Source organism: Schistocerca serialis, chromosome 3, assembly GCF_023864345.2.
Source record: "Schistocerca serialis cubense isolate TAMUIC-IGC-003099 chromosome 3, iqSchSeri2.2, whole genome shotgun sequence".
Taxonomy (NCBI): domain Eukaryota; kingdom Metazoa; phylum Arthropoda; class Insecta; order Orthoptera; family Acrididae; genus Schistocerca; species Schistocerca serialis.
This window is the reverse complement of record NC_064640.1, coordinates 487,078,489-487,105,245: the sequence shown is the minus strand read 5'-3', so window position 1 is coordinate 487,105,245 and position 26,757 is coordinate 487,078,489. Positions and strand designations below refer to the sequence as shown.

General features: G+C 42.9%; 1 protein-coding gene across 1 annotated transcript in view; it reads left to right on the top strand.

Annotated features, from left to right (window-relative positions):
- The first annotated feature begins 10,833 nt into the window (after positions 1-10,833).
- The window catches only part of LOC126470943 (uncharacterized), a 147,245-nt gene continuing 131,321 nt past the window's right edge, over positions 10,834-26,757 (top strand). Inside the window, exon 1 of the mRNA XM_050098992.1 lies at positions 10,834-10,929. Coding sequence (XP_049954949.1) covers positions 10,834-10,929 — 96 coding nt within the window. The remainder of the gene's footprint in view (positions 10,930-26,757) is intronic.

The window sequence follows — 26,757 nt, the reverse complement described above, 5'->3', positions numbered from 1 at the left end:
ACACTAGCGCCGAGCGAACCGACGCACATTCCCTACCGGAGGGGACACAGGCCAGACGTGTTAGACATGGCCCTCATCAAGGGCATAACATCGACACTCAATGTTGCCGTTGAAAACGATCTGCCCTCAAATCATCAACCCGTTATACTGTACATTGAAGAAACACTGCAGCACATAGAACAACGCAGGATGTTAGACTACAGGCGCGCGAATTGGACCCAGTTCAAGGAAACGCTTGACAGTTGCACCCCACCAACCCACGCGATTAACGAGACAGCCCAAATTGATGAGGCACTTAAAACCCTCACCGACGCCGTCCAGGACGCAATAGCTTACACCATACCAATCCGCACACCACAACAACACAGTGCTGCCCTGCCCCAGGAGATCCTGGGCCTAATCTCAATAAGGAACCGCCTCAGGAGACATTGGCAGCGTACCAGGCGCCAGCACTTCAAACAGCACATTAACAGGCTCCAGGGTATAATCCGGGAAAAAATAAAAACGTTTAAGACACAACAGTGGGACCATAAACTCGAAGGGCTGGACACCACGCGACCTAGCGTGTGGCAGCTGGCCTGACACTTCACCAGGGAGAAACTGTACACCCCCAAGTTACAAGGGCCCGACGGATCAGCACATTCTGCGGAAGAAAAAGCGGAACTGATGGCCCTCACAATCGCAGCGTCATTCACACCGAACCAGGATCCCTCAGACCCAGCGTTCACACTTGCTACTGACCAGGAGGTCACACGCATCTTGGCCCAACCAGCGCGCAACATCATCCGACAAGCTAGTACAGCTGAAGTCAAATGGGCCATCATGCGTACCACCGCTAGGAAGACCCCTGGTCACGATGGCACTCTAAACCGTGTCCTCCAGGAGTTCACGGACAAAGCTGTAGACTACCTAACACACATCACGAATGCCATACTCAAGCACCAACACTTCACCGCCTTTTGGAAGACGGCCAAGGTCCTGATGTTCAGGAAGCCGGGGAAAGACCACTCCCTCCCACAAAATTACCGACCCATCAGTCTGCTGAGCGCGCTCAGCAAGATCGTTGAGAATGTAATATTAAAACTACTCACCAGGCACTGTATCACAAACGACACCCTGAGACCGGAGCAATTCGGTTTCAGGAATCACCACTCAACAACACAACAACTCCTCCGCGTCGTTGAATACATAACACACTAACACACGGATACAACACAAACAAAGCGACTGCGGCGGTGTTCCTGGACATCGAAAAGGCTTTCGATCGTCTATGGCACAACGGCCTAATACGCAAACTTAGCGACGCAGGGTTCCCCTTCGGGCTCGTACGTCTCATACACTCATATCTCACGGACAGGAGTTTCAACACCGACGTGCAGGGCAAACAATCGACACGACATGGTATTCAGGCAGGAGTACCCCGAGGAAGCATCCTAGGGCCCTTACTGTTGAACCTCTCCTTTAACGACCTCCCAGCTACACACAACACGACGGTAGCAATCTACGCGGATGACACCGCCATCCTTGCGCAAGATTGGAAGCCGTCTAACATTAATTCACGACTACAGACTGCACTCAGAACGGCGGAACCTTCGCTGGTGAAATGGCGTGTTAGAGTAAACGTCGACAAGTGCGAGGCCGTTCTGTTCACTAGAAGACCGAAGCAACTGCGCAAACATCAGCACCGCAACCCAATAACACTACACACACGCCAAATACGTTTCCGCGAGAAGGTCAAATACCTCGGTGTCTGGCTGGACAGGAAACTACTCTGGGGGGACCACATTCAACACGTGACCAACAAAGCTAACGCGAGGCTCAAACAACTCTACCCTATGCATAACAGGCGTAGCACACTGAACAGGAGGGTGTCTAGGTCCATGTACATGACACTTATACGACCCCTGATGACGTACGCAGTCCCTGTCTGGGGATAAGCTGCGCCAACTCACCTGCGCCGTCTGCAGCTCATACAGAACAAAGTACTCAAAATCATAAGCAACGCTCCGCGCTACACACGCATCGCGGATCTTCACCGGGAATACCGGCTAGATACTATCTTGCAGGTATTCTAAAAACTCTCCACACGACTGTACAATAACACGAGACACTCGCGCAACCCGTTTATCCTTTCCCTGGGTAACTACGATCACAACCATAGATGGAATCATAACAGACCAAAGACACTACTGGCTAGGAACTAAACATCTATGGTCCATAGAACGCTAACACGACAGTACTGGCGAGCCCCTGCAACACAGCTATTACTGGCGACCCCAGATGTTCGACCTGTCGGAAAACAGGCAACCGCAGGGAAACCGTACTGTACACAGCACGCAAACCAACCACACACACCCCCTACACCGTCTGTGAGCCGATCTACCACCGATCGCCCACTAATGTACAACGACCTTGAACTGTTGCAGGGACGCAGCAATTGCAGCAAGCACCGCAACGAGCTCCAACAACGACAAAGGTAACGATTCACGATACCTCGGACTAACATAACCATACCTTGCATGTACTGTCGCAGATAGCAAGCCGCTACTGCCCTCTCGTACTACCCGTCCTACTGTCGCAGAGGTTTTTTTCCCTTGGCGCTTGCCTTGGCACTTTTTTTCCTCTGCCCTTACAACCGCTACCCTTCGATCGCTTTCGTCCACTTTCTATCTCCTGATGTTAACGCGTAATCTTACCCAGACGTATGGATAACATCACAGTCCGCATCCTGTGATTCCTGATTCAAAAACTAACATGTTATACGAAGGTGGCAGTAGAACTTCTTGTTTGGTCACCACGTTAGAGTGGGCGTGGAGGGGCCTCATCATTTGTGGCAGTGACTTCAGTGTAATTCTTATTTTTGAATAAAAGCGTCATTTCTGTTTGTCTCATTGCGTATGTTTTCATTGACCTTCCGTACAATACTGCAACATTTCTTTCTGTGTATGGTCCAAGATTCATCAAGCTGTTACATGACAGTGACACACCATGTGAAAATTACTTTCGTTCTTAATTTGGGCACGTCCGTGTACATATCTGCCCTCTCAGGCGCTGGTTGTGCGAAGCTGCTCAGTTCTGGGTGTCGCGCACCTAAACCCGAATTTTCTGTGTTGACATGAAAGTCTTGTGATCTCGACCAACGGGAGCAGCAATATCACGGAACTACAAACCGCAGTTTCAATATACCAAGAATCCAAAGAATCACCATGGAGTCTCAGTGTCTGCCACGCATCGTCAGTCACCTCCCTGTACCAGCACAGGTTGTAGTGTTGACAGATTTGGTACAATTGAGGATATCCTAACGCAATCGGAAAATTTACTGTATTGGCACGTGAAACTGCGAACGCTTTCACGGTGGTTTCTAGTATGTTTCATGTTTGTAGCTTCATAGTTCCCATGACATTTTCAATTAATTAATGCGTATATCATGGTACCAAATTAAATTCACCTTCCTTAAATAAAAACTGTATGAAAGCTTATCGCTATGTTAGCTTTTATACATGATATGTACCTGTTTTTACCATTCTTTACAAATATGTACTTAGATTTCTCAAACACCTATTACTTTTGGTAATAATGATTGATTTCTGTATTTCTGAAGAAAATTTGCATTTTTACTTACTAATGTGTGATATATAGCTGATATAGAGGTAATATAAAGTGCAGTGTTATAACTGTCATGGTGTGTGTCACTTGTATTGCGTCTGATTTATCACGTTGATTAGTAATTAATTAACCACAAAGTAGCTCTATTATACTGCTCTTACTCCAGTTTACGTAAAGTTAGTTGCTTCAAGTACACTCTGTTGACAATGTCCGTTCTTTTTCTTTAAATTGTAACCATGTTATTCTAATAAAACTTTATAGTAAAAACATTGTAATTAATGACATCGAGCATATGTGTATAAATTACACATAAAGCTCAAATGGATATCGTCTGAACGCTCATCCCCTAATGTTTAGGATGCTGTGTCGTAATACTTTCTAAAATAAATGGTTCAAATTGCTCTGAGCACTGTGAGACTTAACAGCTGAGGTCATCAGCCCCCTAGAACATAGAACTACTTAAACCTAACTAACCTAAGGATAACACACACATCCATGCCCGAGGCAGGATTCGAACCTGCGACCGTAGCGGTCGTGCGGTTCCAGACTGAAGTGCCTAGAACCGCTCGGCCACTCCGGCCGGCTAATACTTTCTACCATAGACCATGGTAAGGTTATCTTTGTGTGTTAACGTGAAGTATTCTGAAATCCCTGCCACCAGCCATGATGTGGCAGAGCACGTGACCGATAAGCGAGCGTCATTCTTATACTCAGTATCCATGCAGGGCCTGGATATCTCGCCGATCGAGAACCGACAAGGAGCATCACAACCAAGTCAGATATTAGAGGACAATATTCCTTAGATACTTAAGTATTTCTGAGTTATTTTAATTTTACTGTAAATTTTTAGCATCTGTATTTATTGCTGTTATTCAAGACTGCAATCAAATTTTGATAGGCTCCATTCTGTGAAGCAGAAAGACATGGAAGCGGTGTTACTTCTGCAGGAAGATAGGTGGCTCTCGTGACTGGCCGAACCTAATACAACGAAGAGCCAAATAAACTGGTACACCTGGCTAGTATCGCGTGTAGGGCCCCGCCCCCTCCGCCCCGCCCCCTCCCCCGAGCACGTAGAAGAGCCGAAACACGACGTGACATGGATTTGAGTAGTGAATGAAGCAATTCTGGAGGTAACTGACAACATTAATCCTGCAGGGCTGTTCATAGATCCGTAAGTGTACGAAGGGGTGGAGATCCCTTCTAACCTGTACGTTGCAAGGTATCCCAGATATTCTCCATAATGTTCATGTTTGGTGTGTTTGGTGGCCAGCGGAAGTTTTTCATCTCAGAAGAGTGTTTCTATAGCCACTGTGTAGCAATTCTGGACGTGTGGGGTGTCGTATTAACCTGCTGGAACTGCCGAGAGGAATGCACAATGGACATGAATGGATGCAAGCGATCAGACAGACCTCTCGAAGTCATATCTAGGAGTATCGGGGGTCTCATATCATTCCATCATTCCAGCTGCACTAGCTCCACAAAATTACAAAGCTTCCATCAGCTTGAGCAGTCCCCTGCGGACATGCAGGGTCCATGGGTTCATGAGGTTTCTGCATACCCGTACACGTCCATCGACACGATACAATTTGAAACGAGACTCGTACGACCAGGCAACATTTTTCCAGTCATCAACAGTCCAATGACGGTGTTGACGGGCCTAGGCTAGGCTTAGCTTTGTGTCGTGCAGTCATAAAGGATACACGAGTGGGCCTTGGGCTCCGAAAGCCCATATCGATGATATTCCGTTGAATGGTTCGCACGCTGACACTGGTTGATGACATAGCACTGAAATCTGCAGATATTTGGGGAAGGGTTGCACTTCTGTCACCCTGAACGATTCTCTTCAGTCGTCGTTGGTCCCGTTCTTGCAGGGTCTTTTTCCGGCCGCAGCGATGTCGGAGGTCTGATGTTTTACCGGATTCCTAATATCGATGGTCGTACGGAGAATCCTCGCTTCATCGCTACCTCGGAGATGCTGTGTCCCATTGCTCGTGCTCCGACTATAATACTTAAAACTTGATAACCTTCCATTGTAACAGCAGTAGCCGATCTATCCACTGCGCCAGAATCTTGTTGCCTTATATAGGCGTTGCCTACCGCAGCGCAGTATTCTGCCTGTTTACATATCTCTGTATCTGAATACGCATACCTATAGGCCTACCAGTTTCTTTGGCGCTTCAGTGTACATCTGAATGCTTGCTCAGAATTCACACACTAAAGTGACCGAGCTTTTTTGTAAAGTCTTCCATTTATGGCTGCAAAAGAAAGTAGTGCAAATCACGAGATTATGTGGTTATCTTGCTAGAACCGAGTCTCTGAAAGGTGTGTTTAAAAGGTTCGCTTTGAGTGGTTTCCTGAAGCAGCGAACACACCCACGTCGTGTAGACAGTTCCTACCGCAATGAATCTTAAGCTATTCTGCATTTCGGTTCAGGGCTAACACTAACGTCTCGTCTACCCAATGATTCTCATGAGCATTTAGCAGACAGACTGTCGTGACACTTGGCGAAAGATGCTAGGCGACGTGAATCCCTCACAATTAATACAGCTTTAAACTGCTACAGCAGCAATGTGGATTTTATTATATAATTTTTCGATAGTGTTCCTCGGAAAGAACGTCGCCTGTCCTCCAAGGATTCCCTTTCGATTTCCCAAAGCATACCCGCAATATCTGCGTGTTGTTCGAAAGTATCAGTAACAGATCTAGCAGCCCATTTCCGAATTGCTTTGATCTCTTCTTTGCTCGTTCGATTTCCTATCGTTCTCCGACGTTACGCCTATATATTTACGAGTAAATGACGCGACTCTGTCAAGCAGCACTCCAGTAATTCTCTGTTCTAACATTACGCGTCTGTTTTCCAACTCATCCGCATTAACTTACCTTTTTTTTAATTTAATTTAATTTAATTTTATTTTATTTTCTTTTTTTAGAGGTAGGTGCCATTCACCACACCAACTAGAAATTTTGTCCGTCATCTTTATACACCTTTCCGTAGACCACAGCATGGTATGCAAACAGATCCAGATTGCTACTCATCCTGCCCGTCAGATCATTTATGTATATAGAAAATTACAGCGGTTCTATTTCGCTTTTCTGTGGCACTCCTAACGACACCCTTGTGTCCTTTCCCTCGAGGAATAAGTTCTGGGTTCTGTTAGGTATGAGGTCCTCAAGCCATTCACTCACATGGAAACCTGTTCCGTATGTTTGTACCTTCGTCCTTCGTTAACAGTCTGCAGTGGGGCATCATGTCAAATGCCTTTCGGAAATCCTTGAAATTGGTATCTGCTGCTTGCCCTTCATTAGTGAACCGCAGGATATCATGGGAGAAAAGAGCAAGCCGAATTTCTCAGGAGAATTGCATTCTAAATCCGTGCAGATTCGTGAACAGAAGCTTTTCCGTCACAAGGAGATTTATTATATTCGAGCTGCGAATATATTCAAGAATTCTACAGCAACCCGGATGTTAGGGATATTGCTCTGTAATTTTGCGTTTCCGTTCTGTTACCCTTCTCATATAGAGGAGTCACCTGCACTTTTTTTAGTCGCTTGGGTTTTGCGCTGGGTGAGAGATCGCGATAAATGCGAGGTACGAATGGGGCCAGTGTCGTGCTATACTCTTTCTAAAGCCGAATTGGTATTCGGACCGGATCTGGAGAGTAATTTGCATTCAACTATTTCAATTGTTTCTTACACAGGGGACGCCTATTACTATGAGCTCCATATGGGAGTCTGTGCGAAGGTCGAAGGGCGGTACCTTTGTATGAATCTCCTGTGTGAAGGATTTCTTAAACGCGAAAGTTAAAACTTTGGTTCCCTTTTGCTATCTTCGGTGGCCACACCAGACTGATGAACGAGTGACTGGATAGAAACCTTAAACCCGCATAACGATTTCAAGTAGGCCCAGAACTTTCTCGAGTGGGTAGCGTTATCAGCCCCTAAGAGACTTCGAAAGTGGCCTCATGGGGGTATCTCCATTTGGCTGACTGATAGAGAGGTGCTATGTCCGGACTTTTCGGCCATCGGCTACGGAAGTGACTCACGTTGGGCTACATGGGTACAAAGAGTGGATCGTGATATTGAGCATCAAGCACGTCTTAACCCCAATACATCTGCATCTGTCATACGACAACAAATAACGGATTTCCTGCAACATTCTGTGGCATCCAGCGATATTGATCGAAAACCAGGAGTATCCGGACTAGGTTATTACCATCCCACGCTCAGGCTTTCGTTAACAGAACAACGCAAATATCTGCGTTTGGAGTGGTTCCGTGACCGAAAAGCTTGATCTGCTGGCGAATGGTGTCGCATTCTGTACAGTTATCAATGGCTGTACTGCACTATTCCTGTTAATCATCTTATTCGAATACGGCGGTGACCTGAGAGCGATCTGATGAGAGGTTCTTTTCATCCAATGTTGACAGGCACAGTGGTATCACTCGGGGCATCTTCGTGTGGAGAGCTGTCGGGCATGAATTCACGCCTCGGATAGTAGTGATGAGGGAACTCTAACGTCACAACGGTACTTCACGGACATCTCGCGTCCTCATGTGTTACCTCTCTTGTGACAATATCGTTGTGCCATTTCCCGATAGGGTAGTGCTTTTCTACACATGGTGCATTCTCTTTGAAGTGTGTGTATGATGTTGAGGTACTTCTCTGTCTAGTGGGATCCCTAGGTCTGTCATCTATAGAACATGTGTGGGTACACCTCGCATGTCAGTTCCATTCCAGTGCCAGTATATCAAGGACCAGTTACAACAGTTGTGGGCCAGTTTCCATAAGGAGAGGACACAATTACTTTGTGACACCCTCTCTAACCGAATAAGTTCATGCTTCCAGGCCACAGAGTGTGCAACGTCATACCGGTAAGGAGGCTCATATACCAACTACATTTTAAATTCGACTCGGATTGGTAATCAATGATAGAACATCACATACATTCTTCAAATGTCATTTCCATTTGCATTTTGGATGTATATTTTCTTTTTTTTCTTGCCAGAGAGTGTTCATTTGGGATCTTACCTACATTAGAACTAAGTGATCACTGTCTTACATATACCTGACTTTATGTGCATTTGTCATGGATAGTAGTAAGCAAAAGATGTTAAAGTCCACGTAATCCTAAAAGTAGTGGTACTTTGTGGGCACATCCTGCGATCAGTTCCTGAAATCACTCACAGTCATGAGTTAACTGTTATTATCTGTCTACATCGTCTTAAAGTGGAGCAGCCACATAAATCTAGTAGTACAAAAGACAGGATCCGTTTTGTCGCAAAAGGCCACACACACACACACACACACACACACACACACACACACACACACACGCACACACGCACACATACGCGCGAGCGTGCCGAACCAAAAGTGTAAAGAAGATAAATAGCTGTATGCGAGTTTGGTTGATCTCAGTGGAGTTACATGAATGTTCCAATTAGAAGCAATATTGAGCAAGAGACGCACTCCGAGATGATTGTAAGAAGTGGTACACGCGTTTCGGGTTCATTTGGGAGGAGAATAAAAAAAAAAATGATTCAAATGGCTCCGAGCACAATGGGGCTTAATTTCTGAGGTCATCAGTCCCCTAGAACTTAGAACTACTTAAACCTAACTAACCTAAGGACATCACACACATGCATGCCCGAGGCAGGATTCGAACCAGCGACCATAACGGTCGCTTCGTTCCAGACTGTAGCGTCTAGAACCTTTCGGCCACACCGGCCGGCGGAGGAGAATTATGTGAATGTTCTAAGGAGAAACACTACAACACAAGCGTAATGAATTACTTTGTCAATTCCCAACGAAACTGCCAGACACCGAATCACAGCATGTATAAGAAATTATATACCATCATTCAACTTGTTTCCAGAGTATTTTCCACTAGTGTATAATCAGAGTAATTTGAAGTAAGTAAAGCAATAGAAATGTTTCACAAACGGGTCCTGATGGTTCAAACGGGACCCTCTGATTGCCGTGGCATCCTCTGCCAGTGGCGTCATTGGACCCTGTATGGAGGGGCGTGGGGTCAGCTAACCGCCCTCCCGACCGTTGTCAGACTTCTTCAACTTCGAGCCGCAACTCAATGTGTTCCTCAGTTTGCATAACGAGGCAGAGATCACGCCGTTCCAGCCCTTCCGCGAAGAAAAAATCACTAACAGTATCGGGTATCGAGCCCAGGTCTTCCGCACAGTAGCCAGTCCCGATCATCAATTTTTTCGATCTGCTTCTTGGTCGTTTCTTTGACAGTAATTCTGTGTGAATGTAGCGTGATAGGCTTCAAAGTCCATCAAAGAGAACTTCACTCAGTTTTTTATTACTGAAGGTGCCCTGTTCCCTGACACAGTACGCTGCCGTCACCACTGAGCAACGGAGCCGGTCAACAAATTAGAAGGTCCAATGTTTGATCCCTTCTAGTCCCAAGGAGTATTTCTGTCACTTGTCCTCGGCTGATACGCAAATCAACGCCAGTGCATCATTTTAATATGAAACTTCTACAGCTAAATGTATATCATGAAGATTCACGATTCGATGTGAGAGATTTTCTTGTCTGCGTGAGAGCGTAGCAGAAATTATCAATTGCCTTCATTGGGACACGCCACAAGTAGGCGTTGTGGATTGTGGTGAGATTCGGTCTGAATTTTTTGACAGTCTTTGTTGCACAACAAATATGGAAACGCAGTGCTTCCTGAAACGAAAGTCTTTTGACAGCTAAACTCTTAGACTGCTGTATTTGGCACATTCGAGGTTACGCTGGCTGGTGGTGACAAAAATTCTGCGAAGGTGGTACCTGTAAATGAAGCAGAGAACTAGCCATATGACTTCGCACATAATGAACACTCAGCTGCACAATGTACAATGACATTGTAAGTACACACGTAGGTGAGGGTACAAATAGAATACCATGCGCATACATATTCGTTATTAACAAGCAATTTTTTTCAAACATTTTATTCATGCAGTTTACGTTAACTGAGAAGTTACTGTTTCGCAGCACCATAGTGCGTTCATAAGCATAATAAAGGTGGACACATATCCCGCTGTAAGATGTGGTCTACTCCATTTCGCTAATGATGTTATGTACTATGACTAATGGTGAACCAGAATTTGTATGGCGTCAGCTTTGCGACCTTCTCCACTCGAAGGCAGCGAGGAGGGGCTTACAAACGTAAAAGGGCGGAGCAAGAACTCTCTCCGACCGTGAGGTGAAAGGGGGTCAGCGAGATGGCAGCCTCCTCAGCAGTTGTCGTGGTTCCGCGACCGCAGAAGGACGCCTCAGCTGTAGCTCTCTCCGCCATGCGAATTCCCGCCCTGCTGCTGGTAAGTTTGCTACAGCGACTTCTTCTATCTCTCAGTCCAAGATATCTTTTAAAAACTCGTTTCTCAATGTGTCCAGTCGGTTGTGTTTAGTTATTGTCATATAAAAGGCCCTCCACCCGACCTTAGTGTTCCTATAGTAACTTATGTCGATAAAAGAAGTAAGTTTCAAGGCGCATTAAAGATATTAACGTCTTTATAATTATTTCATGCTTATCGTATAAGTTAAAGTTCTGTCAGCAGCGGCCAGTCCATTTCATTTTCACTAAACGGAACAAGTGACAAATACGGAAATGTGTGTCGTATGATTGTGAGGAACAGAGTAAATAATATTTAAGAATGTCGTTTGAGGTCTCAGGTATTTTTCACGGAATTAAACTATACCATAGCTTTGTGTGTAATAGAGAAAACTGCGAACTAGAATTTTTCACCCCTTTCTCTCGGAGACTTGTACAGAAGACCAACCCAATGGCAATAACACTAATAGCGAGGCCTTCCAAACATAATCTAAAGGACTTTTACTTGTTGCTGTGAAAAATAATATTATTTTTTGATTATTTTAAAACTAATGTCCGTTGAGGTACTGTATCGACTCTCATGATGTACAATGACGAACTAAACTGTTTCAATATCCATATTGTAGGCACAGTTATTAAAACAGCGTGAAGTTATTACTGTAATATCAAAGAATATTTAATCGGAGCGTTCTTCATAATGTGATAACATGTTTCTGTACCCTAGTGAACTATCGCACTGTGGAAAATTTGTGACACGCAGATACTGTAAGCCGTTCTAAGCTCCTTTTTGCCTCCCTCCCTCTGACGGACAGTGCACTAATCTCCATCACATTTTGTACCTGGTACGGTAGTCAAGTAGCGGCAGTGCCTCTATGGAGTTTGGCAAGTACGGCGTGGAACTAGAACTAGTTGCAGCATTCATTTGGTCCGTGGGACGTCCCTGGAAAGCGCAAAATGCAGTGCACTGTTCAAGAAAGGCACGGATCAGGGGAGAATCGAAAACGTTTTCTGGGCATAACACACCCACAGTGTACGTATCTTACAATGTCTTGGATGAAGATCTGGACCGATGTCATCCTTGATATATGCCGGATATAGCACACGCTCCGATCAGATAAACAGTATAGGATTTGTTTATAAAACTGACAGTGATGAAGTCTATTTTGGCCACTGTTGATATAAATTCCTACATTGTTCGTGAACTTCACAGACTACTCGGATGATCAGGAATTCAAAGCCGAATAATTCACAACTCGGACTTTTCTGTTTTGTAGAGCTTGATGCACTCTTTAGGCTTGTGTTAAACGCTTGCACCCCGATGTTAATCTAGGTCAGGCGCATGTTATCGATGGAGAGACACATCCAGATTTGAAGTTGTCCTCAAATTGATCGTTTCCGTGTAGTTTTTGTTAGGAGTTTCTATATGTTCAGTATATTCTGTGGAAAATATCTGAAACTAAAATTTATAAACATCGTGGAATTAGCATTAATGTAAAATTTTCATATCAATTGGAACGATTTATTTTCCCTTTCATTTTCTTAGTAATTAAAATTGGAACCTGTTTCAAAGAAGGAAGATTATTTCAAAAATTCAACTAGAATATTATGAGTACCAATTCAGATCTGTGTGATAGTTAACAAGCTAGTGGTAGCTATTTTAATTCCGCTTTGTAACAGGAAACTGAAATTCACGGCTGGTTTAGTAAATAATTACACACAGATGTGATCTACCGAAATAAATGCTCTGGTATCTTTGACTCCGGTTGTTGGAGAACCTACTCTTGCAGATTAACATCTATGCAGAAAGCTTAAAACAAACAGAGGTAAGTCATACCCGCGTATGTTACGTTTGCTGAATCGACACCCAGTAGTGTAACACGCCAGCAATTTCATACGTAGTTTTAGACGGTTTGTACTCTTTCGTGGACACACTGAGCTAGTTCCCTATCTATGACTTAGAAATATACTGCTGACGGGTTTAAAATACGTATCCACATACACTGAAGGTAACACAATTAACAGAAAAATGAACAAATGACATATTCCCTTAAGATACTGACGATAGTGACGACAACAAAAGCTTGAGGACGGAGATTTAAAATGACGTAACAGCCAAATCTTGGTTAGAAAATCCCGATGCAGGATAAAAGTTATACAAAATGTGGAAAAACTTGGAGTTACCTTTAGAAACATTTCGGTATTATCTCGAAACTGAAATGTACTTAATACTTTAATGTATGCTGAAACGAACAAACTCGTCATCGTCAACAATTTCCTCATACGGGCCCACTACTTAAACTGATTACACACTGATGTGCAAAATCTAAAGACGAAAGCAACTTTCGTATGACGTGTCATTGCTCGAAGAAACGTACACCGTGCGTCGAAAGAAGTGCTACAGTATACTACAGTATAGTATAGTATAGAAGGGAACTGAAAGAATTACGGACAGAGACAAACAAAAATGACACTTGCATTCTAAGACAGTAACAACACCAAAACCAACACAAGATTTGACAGTGAATGGACATTAGAAAAGACGGTACATTGTCCAGAATAGGTTGTGTGATCAACACGGACGGCAATTGGTACTCTGCAAAAAATGGTTCAAATGGCTTTGAGCACTATGGGACTTAACATCTGACGCCATCAGTCCTCTAGAACGTAGAACTACTTAAACCTAACTAACCTAAGGACATCACACACATCCATGCCCGAGACACGATTCGAACCAGCGACCGTAGCAGTCGCACAGTCCCGGACTGAAGCGCCTAGAACCGCTCGGCCACCGCGGCCGGTGGTGCTCTGAAACGTGCTCCTTTGCTAGCCAAAAGGTTGGTAGTGAATACGTGTGGTAGGGCGTTCGTCTCCCCCATCACTGCAGTTGGAAACTTCTGGACAGTCGTTGACGCATGCGGGCGCTGCATTTAGTCTCCTCAACGCATTTCAGACATACTGGATAGGATTCAAGTCGGGTGGGGGAGCGAACAGGATAGCCCGTTCGCAAGATATCCTCTCGTTCCAAGAGCTCTTCCACCTGCGCTGATCGATGCGGTCAGACGTAGTCATCCATAAAAATGAAGTCATGGTCGAATGTACCCCTGGAAAGATGCACCTGAGAAAGGAGTATGGTACCATATTAACGTTGACCTGTGAGTGCACTATGTTAAAAGATTTGGATGTCAGTACCCCAAAACAACATTATGCTTCCCCATACCATAACATATGGAACACCAAAACTACCATGTCAGGGAATGCTGGACGTACTCTCTTATGGAGAGAGGTGAGAACCCGTAATGCACACAGGAACTATTTCGATCATGATCGTTTTATGGTGCAGCTGTGGAGAGGCCTAATATTGCATAGGTGTGCTGAACTCCAAATCTTTGAACACGGTACATTCACCGGTCAGTGTTATTGTGACACTGTACTGCTATCCATGTGTGTATTGTAGGGGACTTTACACTGAATTTATTTTTGGAGGTGACAATGCACGACCAGATCAAACAGTGTAGCCGGCCGAAGTGGCCGAGCGGCTCTAGGCGCTTCAGTGTGGAACCACGCGACCACTACGGTTGCAGGTTCGAATCCTGCGTCGGGCATGGATGTGTGTGATGTCCTTAGGTTAGTTAGGTTTAAGTAGTTCAAAGTTCTAGGGGACTGATGACCACAGAAGTTAAGTCCCATAGTGCTCAGAGCCATTTGAACCAAACAGTGTAGGTAGAAGAGCTCTTGGAACATGAGGGTATTCTGTGAATGAACTGCCTGTCAGTTGCCACGACTTTAATCCCATTGAGCAAGTGAGGGATGCGTTGTGGAGACGTATTGCAGCACGTCCGCACACCAACGACGATCCACCAGTTGTTAGCTGCGCTTTTGGAGGAAGTGAACATCCTGCCACTAGAACTCTTTACAAGCCGTGTAGCCAGTGTGGGAGCGCCTGGCAGCGCATGCCTTTTCTCTGAATAGAAGTGTCTTTTGTGGTCGTCTTGTGTATTTCTTTCAGTTACATTATGTACCATACTGTAGAATTTTTTTTTTTTTTGTAGGGGCCAAGTTTCGTCGAACTGTGTGTCTAAGCAGTAACACTTCATAAGAGTGTTGCTGATCTCTTAAGTTTTGCATATCAGTGTATTTTACTAGGTACAATTAATATTCTTCTCGTTTCAGTTATTGACGTTCAGTTGTTGATAACTTCCATTTTCTTCCCACACGTATTCTTATGTCGGGAATATGTCGATATGTTTCCCAGTGTGCGTCAAATACAGGGGAATTCTCCTCTCACTTCAAGGTTAAGTGCCTTGTTTGTAGGTAGAAAATTGACAACCTGGGGAATAGTGTTATGCAGTGTGCGAGAAAAACACAGATGAACTTCCTAGAATATTGTAATCAGAGGGCAGTCAAGGCGGATGTTAAGTATATATTGGGTACATTACGAAGCGGGGTCAGGAAAGCACGTAGGCTTGTGGGAAGGTAGGTGAGATTTTTAATGGAGCGAGACAGTGACCTACATCGACTTAGATCCGCGAATGTGTGGCGCAGATTGCTTCAGGCTTTTTCTTCCGGACACTCAGAGAGAAAGTGTTTCCGTAAAAGATTCTTTGTTCAGTCAGCGAAGTCGAGGGCAACCCGAATGCGTCAGCGTCTGACGTAGCCTGGCTGCCGAAGACGCTAACCGGAGAAAGCCTTCGCCCCTTTCTAGTTTCCACACGCACAATGCTGACATTGGCACCGTAATGTACGTAATATTAGCGTGTTTCGTTGGAATGTACATTACAATATAAGACCTTGGCTTTATTGTTCGCAATCGGTGGCTGACAGAAAATACTTAGGACGCTCCTCTCCCTGTGTTGTGCTTCTTCCCTTCTGATCCCTAAATACCTGTAATAATGTTTAACATAAAGAACAAGAAATGTAGATGATTTCAGTTTCGTGTACTCTCTAGGAGCAAACCTGAGGCAATTTAAGATAACAGACTGAAGAATGCCTTCAAACTACTTGGTCTAAAAGACTTAATCCTTGTTTTTTACACAGTTTTTAACGATTAATGGTGATTGAACGTCGCGGAGAGAAAACAGAGGTAAAAGGGTTTCTAAACCGTCGAAGCAGAAAATTCGACAAGGTGCGTAAATTCCAACTGAACATTCTTAGCTTAAATTGAACTAACAGGAACTTACTCTCTGATACTGAACGTCGTACTGAAAAGTCTCCGTCACAGAAGGAATAGTACGTCTAAGCAGCAAACGTACCATGTATGTAATGAATTTGCACTTTATAATGAGCTCTATATTTAACGCTACCGAGGCCAAGTTCAAGTTGACAGAGATATGTCAAAAGATACTGTGACTGTTTTGGGTTCCAGTTTCTTCAACATAGTCTGTTGCTGATGGAGAGGTAAATACATGCATGAATTCCAACAAATGTGGCACGACAAATTATAAAATAATAAACTGAGACTATAATTTTTTTCCAAATTTATTTTAAATACAAACACGGATAAATCGTAAATCGGACTTTAAAACCTGGCAGAGGTGTGCTACCATAATACCAGTAACTATAAAAGTGAATGTAAAATTGCTGTTAAGTCGCATAACTAACAGAGATCCAGATGGCACTGAATCCTTTATTGTGCTCATGTTGCGTTTCGGGCATAGCCAATCATCAGATGACCTGCTGACAAACAATAAAGACTAGTGCAGTGATATCATACAATATAGCGTAATGAGTGACATGAGATTATAGAAATCAGAAATAAAATTTATTCTATATATATTTTTGAAGAATGTACGTACATACCATTTAAGATCATTACAAGTACTGACAAGGACGCTGAATAATGTCCGTTCATGTGAGAAATATTAAATCGAGCAAGCTGGAAGGGAGTTTCAAATTAGATTGCGTGAACACGGATACGCAAGTAGTGGAAATGCGTCGACATTTCACTGAAGGGAGAAACAATATCAGATTAAAATCACCGAAGATGACATATTCACCTTTGTATTTTGGCAATAAAGGTATTGGATATTTTAGAAGAAACTGAAATGTATGTGAGTAATCAGGTAGACCATAACATATAATAAATCAGCAGATATGAAGCTGTCGTATGTGGTTCTTAGATTTTTTTCTATGATTTACTTGTGGATGCGAAAAAGGATGTGTCCTCATCGGGCGTCTTTCGTTTAACTTTCAATATATGTTAGGGAATTTTTAATGAGTACGTGAAATTTTATTAGCGAATTGTCTTTCTTGAGTTTTACTGAAAACGGAAAGATGGCATGTATGATTACAATTCGTTGTTCTATGAATTCTGTAATACTGTATTGTATTTTACAGTTGACTTTCTTGTACAACTGTGTTGGCGAAATATGAAATCATTCTAATTAACTTTGCCTTGGTTAATACACTTACTTTAATTAATTATCTATCGGATTTCATGCCTTCTATTGATATTATGAATCAATTACTTATGTGGTTCTGTATGAATTTGTTGTAAATGGAATGTCTTGTACTCTTATCCTGCATTTTACAATTGACCTCTGCGCACATTACTGCTCAATCAACTTTGGTTATTTTATATTAATATTTATATTTTCCACGTCATCAGAAGCTCTGCCCTCTAGCGACAACAGTTTATGTTACGTTAGTGGTTGGCGGTGTTAAGACACTGTCATTCGAATGAGGCACTGGTTACGTCCATTCTTTGTACACGAGAACACATGTTTTGCTTGACCTTTGTGCGGACATTATTCAACGCCCTTGTCAATGCTTGTAATTATCAGAAATGGTATGTACTTACGTTTTTCAAAAATGTATACAATTAAGTTTATTTCAGGTTTATATAATCTCATTTTTTTGATTACGCTATATTGTATGATATCATTATTTTTGCACCTGTCTTCATTATCATTTGTCAGCAGTCATCTGATGATGGGCTACGCCCGAAACGCGTCATGAGAACAACAAAGGATTCAGTACCATCTAGATCTGTACTACACACATCAAAAAATGTTTATTACCACCTCGGTTCCTTAGAGTTCCGGAACCTGCACAGAAAATTGGAATAGAGATCAACATTAACATCATTTGAGCCCTTTTTATTGCTCATGAAAACCACACATTGCATGTTGTACCACCATATTGTTAGACCTTCAGAGTTTATGGTCCAGACTGCTGTACACACTGGTACCTCTAATACCCAGTAGCATGTCCTCTTGTACTGATGCATGTCTGTATCCACTGTTGGTCAAGATTGTCCCTCTGCTCGACGGCGATTCGGCGTAGATCCCTCAGAATGGTTGGTGGGTCACGCCGTCCATAAACAGCCATTTTCAGTCCATCCCAGACATGTTCGATAGGGTTCATGTCTGGAGAACATGGTGGCCACTCTAGTCAAGTGATGTCCTTATCCTGAAGGAAGGCATTCACAACATGTGTACTAAAGCGGCGCTAATCGGCACCCATGAAGACGAATGCGTGGCCAATATGCTGCCGATATGGTTGCAGTATCGGTCGGAGGACTGCATTCACGCATTGTACAGCTGTTACGGTGCCTTCCATGACCACCAGCGGCGTACGTTGGCCGCACAAAATGCCACCCCAAAACATCAGGGAACCTCCACCTTGCTTTGCTGCACTCGCTGGACAATGTGTCTAAGGCGTTCAGCCTCACCGGGTTGCCTCCAAACACGTCTCCGACGATTGTCTGGTTGAAGGTATATGCGATACTCATCGGTGAAGAGAACGTGATGCCAATCCTAAGCGGTCCATTTGGCATTTTGTTGGGCCCATCTGTACCGCGCTGCATGGTGTGGTGGTTGCAAAGATGGATCTCACAGTGGACGCCGGGAGCGATGTTGCGCATAATGGAGCCTATTGCGCACAGTTAGAGTCGTAACACGACGTCCTGTGGCTGCACGAAGAGCATTATTCAACATGGTGGCGTTGCTGTCAGGGTTCTTTCGAGCCATAATCCGTAGGTAGCGATCATCCACTCTAGTAGTATCCCTTTGGTGGCCTGAGCGAGGCATGTCATCGGCGGTTCCTGTCTCTCTGTATCCTCCATGTCCGAACAACACCGCTTTGGTTCACTCCGAGACGCCTGTACGCTTCTCTTGTTAAGAGCCCTTCCTCGCACAAAGTAACATTGCGGACGCGATGGAACCGCGGTACTGGCCGTCTAGGCGTGGTTGAACTACAGTCTACACGAGCCGTGTACCTCCTTCCTGGTGGAATGACTGGAACTGATCGGCGGTCGGACCTCCTCCGTCTTATAGGCGCTGCTCATGCATGGTTGTTTACATCTTTGGGCGGGTTTAGTGACATCCCTGAACAGTCAAAGAGCCTGCGTCTGTGATGCAGTAACCATAGTGAACGTCTATCTTCAGGAGTTCTGTTAACTGGGGTGATGAAAAACTTTTTATGATGTTTGCACGTAAGCGGCTGACCAGCAATTGTTAATTCATTTTAGTGCTCAATAAATCAGCCTGTTATGGTGGTGATATGCTTTCATTTCACTTCATATATCAAATTTAGTCAGAAACTTCGGAGTACATCTATTGCGAACTACAGTAGCACATTGCTCTATGTATTTAGCTATCCATTGTTCTCCGTCATATTGGTTGTAGTCTTCAATCTCAATGACAGACGGCGTTAAACTTCCTGGAGTTAACATTAGCAGCGATTTGTACTGTGTGAAACTCCAATTTCCCTACCGCAATGGCTACGAGAAAGACATCTTGACATACTGAGAATGCGCCACATTCGGATAAATCTTGTGAAATTACGTCATTAACAATTCGTTGGCCTCTACTGACGCCACTTCGTCTACATAGACGCGTCACAGACGTCTCGGTATATCAGATTTCTCACAATTTGTAGCCTGCAGTAGTCAAAAATTAAGATTTGAAGCAACAAGAACATATTTGCCTTTATTATTTTCTTAGATTATCTATTTCGGTCAAATTATGACCATTCTGGGTTCATAAACTCTGTTCAACTGTGTTCTACACGATTGCAAGGACTAATCTTTCTGAACTTTTCTATTTAAGTAGAGCTCGTACTATTACAAAGATGTCCTCTGTCTTTAAATGTAAACATTAATAGCGCGATAACGTACAAACATGTTGTCTGTGGTATAAATAAGAGTTTGCATATCTTTTAACATGCTCTTAACATGACCGAAATTTACCTAAAGTCTTTGAAAGAATCCGTCAACCTACGTACCGAGCAAGATGACTTTAATAAAAATGGTTTTTATTCCATATTTATCAATCTACTCTTAAACTGCCGTTCTTACGTTACATGGACTATGAACCATTATTTATTTTACACGAATCGTTAACCTGTCATTATATTCCTTTAGTTACGTAGTTCTGTATTATTATTATTATTGTTATTATTACATCTTGTGTATTACGGCGTTATTATTTATTACTTTCATGTTATCATCAATATGTAACATTGTGTTATCGCACAGCAGCACAACGCAGCCGAATAGGCGCAGACGTATTACTTGTTCTCTTCATTGAGAGTTACAGAGCAGTGAATGACTGGAGCAGCTTTTTCAATAGAATGTGTTTGACTGTGGACTTACATTCGCTTGTTTCATTGCGCTACCAACCTCAACTGTTAATTATGTGTGCGAGGAGAATCATTATTAACCACATCAAGAAATTTAAACAATTTTAACTAGTGTTGAATCTAGGTTTCGCTACTGAACTTTTTACGTGAACATTTGAATTAACAAACCTTACGTACTTGCTGATCCCGACTGCCAATAACATAGCACAAATGAAAAATCTTTGCAAAAACGTTGATACAGCTGTGAGGTTACAGAAGTAGATTTTCAAGTTTAACGTAAATAATATAATTGACTGTGTGATACACTTATTTATCGTATCAGTCGCATTAGTCTTTTGCTAATATAAGACGTTTCAGCAGACTGGTTTCCTAACGCATTCAGGTAACTTAACGAGTTCTCCATCTTTTATTTCATACACAAATCTCTGTAATATATAATTTAGTTGATAAAACTACTTGAAGTCTACGACAATGCGGTATGACAGTGAACAGTCAATAATGTTTCCGGACGCATGTTGCATAATTTTGCGTGCTGTTCAGATTACCTGGCAAAGTGAAGTAACGAAAATTACTTAAGAAACTTCACTCCATACCATCTACTTTCTTCTTCGTGTCTAACGTTATCTTTCCATTAGTGATTCTATCAAAGAGAAATGAAATAGGGGTCATGATGGCATTCGGGATTGGCTCCTTTGTCCGTGCACTCCTTGGATTTTACTACCACTCGCTGCCGCGGCTGATAGCATTCCAAGCGAAAGCGGCCTTCTCTGTTCAGAATAAAAGGATTTACTCAGATTACGGAATGAGATGCTAAATCGCCCGGACTGGCTTCAGTGTATAGAGCATGTTTTCACAGTTCCGAAAAGGATTCTGGAATGGTAAAACGATCATTCAAATATATTATTAAGGTCAAACAGCTTTATAGGTGAATGGAAAAAGATGTGACTGTCACTCTAAATTAAAATGGAATTCTGGACGGTATTAATATTTATCTGTAACTGAATTACTGAATTGATTACAATGGATGTCGGCGTGATGTAGCTCTTAGGATATCCAGCTCCATCTTAAAAGTGTAATTTTTAGATACGCGGGTGCCTAGTACGTGCCGTTGTTAACATTTTAACATTAACTATAATATACACGAAAATATAAACAGCACTACATATGTGCTTCGTTTATAATTACGGTACTTCGTAATTAGAATGAGTACGAACGTTATTCTGTTGCGAGGATAATGGAATTCTCTTCAGAAAGTAGAGGGTTCAAACAGAGACCACAATGTCAAATGTGATTGACGTTTCTTCGCGAAAACAAAGTACAATCCGTTCGAAAAATCCAGATTTACATTTCCTGTTATCATTACTGACGTGATCTGGAGTAGGCTAACAAAGAAAGAGCAGGTTTCCTGGTAGACAATTAAGAATAAATACTTCATTGTCAGTAACATATACAGACACATTTTTTATTAACTAGAACGGTTGCAGTTAAATCTGTCACAGCAAAACACGACAAAATTTCTGGATGTATCAGGAACTCGTGGGTTGGTAATCATTGTCTAGTGTCAATCGTGGTTTATCATTAAAGACGTGACAGTCAAGTGTGCAGAGCGTTGCTCGTGGAGAACTACAGGCACTTCCTAGAGAACTCCGAAGGCACTTGCAACCAGGAGCAGCGTCGGCTACAACTGATTCCTGGATGAGCACCTGAGCTGCTGGCTGTATGGGCACTGTGATGAGATGATCCTTGGTCATACCAGTGAACTGAACTGCTCTTGAAGTGCCCAGGAGACGCCCGTAATACCTGCCACGAATATCCGCACGTCATTCGGAGGGCACGTGACTCACGGAAAAAAGAAAGTGTCCACAACTGCAGCACTATGGACGAAGATGCTCGCGCCTCTCCCGTCGGATTCAGCGTCTCACGTTTGCGTGATAGCTGCGAGAGGTTCCTTTGATAAAAAATCGGTATGCTGATGTCTCTGTCCAAAATGTGGCCATACACTGTTGTGCATGCAAGCCAGTATCTGCACTGGCTCCGGAGGAAGATGCTTGTGGTACTGGAGTATGCCGGGTAGCTGTAGAGCTAGGCAAATAGCTGAGATATAGCAGTTATACAGGATGAAGCACCTAAGACAGACCACCTGAAAATCTCAGCCACTCTTAGTGAAAGACGCAAATCTTTCAAACAAAAGCTGCGTAACTTGAAGGAGGAAATATTGTGACTTTCATCAGTTTTTCATAGGTGGAAGGGTAGAGGACATATGGTAACGAACTTCGTTATTTTAAATGGATTGTTCTGTTACATTATTCACATTTTACTGAAACATTTGGAGATGCATACATACATTACATGGTACAGTATTTTTTTACATCAGATCGTGCTGCTGACCTGTTATGAATGAATCTGCAAACGCATACAGTGAGACTGGGATGACATGTACAGATGCACAATCCCCTCTTTGTGGTTTTACCTTCCCTACCAGAAAGATAACTGAGAGGAGGGCACTTCTTTAAGATCTACAAGCACGCCTATTTAGGTGGATAACGCGATTTTGAAGGCGTAGACGTGTATCATGAAGTGGAGTAGATGCATAATAAATTATGTGATAGAACAATTTCCAACAAAAACGATCTGTCGTTAAAATACACAAGTTTATTAAAAAAAACAGTGATTATGATTCTTACTGCAAGGCACAGAGAAACTCTGAATAACGCTATCTGTGTGAAACTAATGATTACTATTTAGCCGGCCGAGGTGGCCGAGCGGTTCTGGAAGCTACAGTCTGGAACCTCGCGACCGCTACGGTGGCAGGTTCGAATCCTGCCTCAGCCATGGATGTGTGTGATGTCCTTAGGTTAGTTAGGTTTAAGTAGTTCTAAGTTCTAGGGGACTGGTGATCTCACAAGTTAAGTCTCATAGTGCTCAGAGCCATTTTAACCATTACTGTTTATTTTGGATAACTCTCTTATTTCCCATACAGGTTTAGTGAACTCAGACGTTCACACCAAAAATTGCTGACAGAAGAAGTGAGTGGAAGCTTGGTGACTCCTAACGAAAATCATTCACGAAACACATGTACTCTCATTCTGAGCCTGGAAATCGTAAAGAATCCCCCAAGTGCGTGACGAATTGTCCGGTACTGTAATGCTCACCGTGAATTCCATTTACGCCGTGATGAACGGCGCTGACGTGGATGTGGCTCCACAGAGAAGATGAGGCCGCGTCGCGATCTGCAACTGTGATCCCTGCTGGTCTGTTTAGTTGCATTGCTCTCGACCTCAACTGAAATCCGCAGTCGAATCACCAGCTCCTCTCCCACGTGGTCCGAGACGGAACGTCTAACCGCTCTCGCTCACGGTTGGCGACAGAATCTCCCCAAAATAGTTTCTCTTTCTCCTTTGGCCAGCACTCTGTTTCCAGCAAAGCATTATCTTTTGCCAATAGAGAAATTGCAAAACATTGTGGCCAAATAGCCAGATTTCTTTCCAGAACAGAGTATCGCCAAACACTGCTAGTCGTCTTCAGACAAGATACAAGTCACACAGCGCCACCTACTAATAAAAATCGTGCGCTGTCACTCTCTGCCTGTGACGTCAAATTGAGATACTAGAGTATTAATAACGTATTCATAGCAATCCCTGTGGTCTTCCTTATCTAAATTATGGAGTCGATGACAGAATAAAAATGGGACAGCCATGCAAATCTGCCTACTGCGTTCCATAGTAGGGGAGAAAAAGTTAAAGTGGCAAGGTTGGGAAAAGTGGCGCCCCCTATTTGATGTTTTCAACAGTGCTGCTTACGAGAAGTGACCAAGCTAGCTGTAATCGACACTATTGGTGTTGTCAGTGACATTGACAAAGGAGGCTTTCTCCGTTATTTTTTTTTAATCAATTAGGTTTTTCAGTCGTTTGATGTAACGTGATAAACTCATATTACTATAGATGCTTCACTTTTATCTGGAGCAATAGGTTTTTGCGATATCACGGTTCACGCAATGCCTTTTGATTTACAAGTATTAATCACCGTCGTTTCCTTCGGTTGTATTGTTTCGCGTGAGTCACTGATACAAGCATGGCTTTTGATCGGGAAAACTGGCCGTGCTACACATGCCAATGTGGCCACTTTTCCCGACAGATGACCACTATTCCCGACAGTTCATTTTCAATATGTCCCGGTGAGAATTAGCTACTTCCATATTTTATGCATAGTATAAATATTGAAATTAAAACATTAGAAATCGTTTTAAACACAAAACCAATATTCATTACGCTGCTGTTCTGCAAGGGTTGCAAGATATTCAAGATGCAAAGAAAATACGTCCAGAAAACTGAGCAACAAACAGGGTACCCCGTTGCGATGCAAAAGGTAATCAGAGCAACAAGGAATAACAGCATGTCATTTTCAGCAGCAGCAAAACAATTCAGTGTTCCAGATAACATGCTAAAAGGAATAGTTCTAGGGAATAATAGAGGCGCATTTGGTAGTAAAAAGGTTATGGACAGCTTAGGGGTAGTGTTCAGTGAAGAAGAAGAGCAAGAAATTCTTAATCGCATATTTGAAATAGGAAAGCACTTCTATTGAATTGCGGTGAATGAAGTACGGCGATTAGCATTCCAGTTGCCAAATTACAACAAAATACCACATCGTTTCAACAAAGAGTCTGCAATGGCAGGCCAATACTGGGTGAATCAGATGTCAGAGCTGTAAACGTTGGCCTCATGAACTGACTTTCACCCAAGCTGATAGTAGTAAAAGCTCATGTAAAACGATCTTCCATACGTTCGTGAATGGCTGGGATATAATTGTAAACTTGTTTCAATGTACACTAGAAGTAAAAGCCCAGAGGTGTTAGGTTTGTCGAGCATGCAGGCCAATTAGTGTTGCCGGACTGACCAATTCCATGATCTTCAAGTCCGTTGCAGAATCTCTGTAAATCTCCTTGGCGAATGTGAAACACATCCATCCTGCTGGTACCACATGATGTGTCGTATGTCCAGAGAGATGTCTTCTGGTTATAGCGACAGCATCTCTATGTGATGAGGACGATGACTAGTTCACGAGCGAATTTTATTCGTGACTTAATATTGTTTCTCAGCTGATAAATTGTGAATGAACTAGACTGGAATAGTAACGCATAATTAATAGTTTATCTCTCTATTTATATCATTAGGAATTGTTGATTTTTTTGTGCCCACAATATATTGCAACATATTTCTTCGTCATTTGTTTTACTGTTCTCCTTAAAATAATCAGTGATGAAATATAATCTATAAAATTATCCATTTTTTAAAACTAAACAATCTACTTGGGAATGGTGGCAAAGGTCTGGCTACTTTACCAAGTTGGGTTGGGAAACGTGACCACTATCTAAGCATTCAGAAAAACGTTTATGTTTCCTACAAAATATATTTTTACCTTAGCTATTAATATTTGATGTGATACATTACAGTATGTAGATTCGAGATTTATAGGCCACAAGCTTCAATTAATAGCAATAGTTTCATGAAAATTCGTTTTCACTTAGAGTGGCCACTTTACCCCACCTTCCCCTAAGTAATTTTGTGACATTAGATGATGTTACAACACATGTTCCGAATGGTGACCATTAGCAGCCACACATGCTGTAAAACGATTGGATGTGGGTAATACTACACACTGAGTTTCACCCAAGCTGATAACACGCTCAGGTAAAACGGTCATTCATATGTTCGTGAGCGGCTGGGATATAATTGTAAACTTGTTTCAAATTACACCACAAGTAAAAGCCCAGAGGCGTTAGGTTTGTCTGACATGCAGGCCATTTTGTGTTGCCGGACTGACCACCCCCACGATCTTCAAGTCCGTTGCAGAACCTCTGTAAATCTCCTTGGCGAATGTGAGAGACATCCTTCCTTCAGGTACCACATGATGTGTCGTATGTCCAGAGAGATGTCTTCTGGTTATAGCGACAGCATCTCTATTAATAAATCAAAATACATTATATTATGTAAATTCCCATCAATAAATTAGCGACCAATAATTTGATTATTTAGAAGATTGCACCACACGTTGTCCGACCGAGGTCTTTCTTTGCCCATTTCTCTCCGCCAATGTCGAGATGATCAATTGTGCGTGTGGCGAAGATTAACATGCCAGTGGTTTGTAAATGATGGCTCATCTGTAAATAACATCTTAGTCAAGAACATGACATCTGCTTGCAGTTTCCGTAGCCCCCTTTTGGAGAACTGTAGCCATC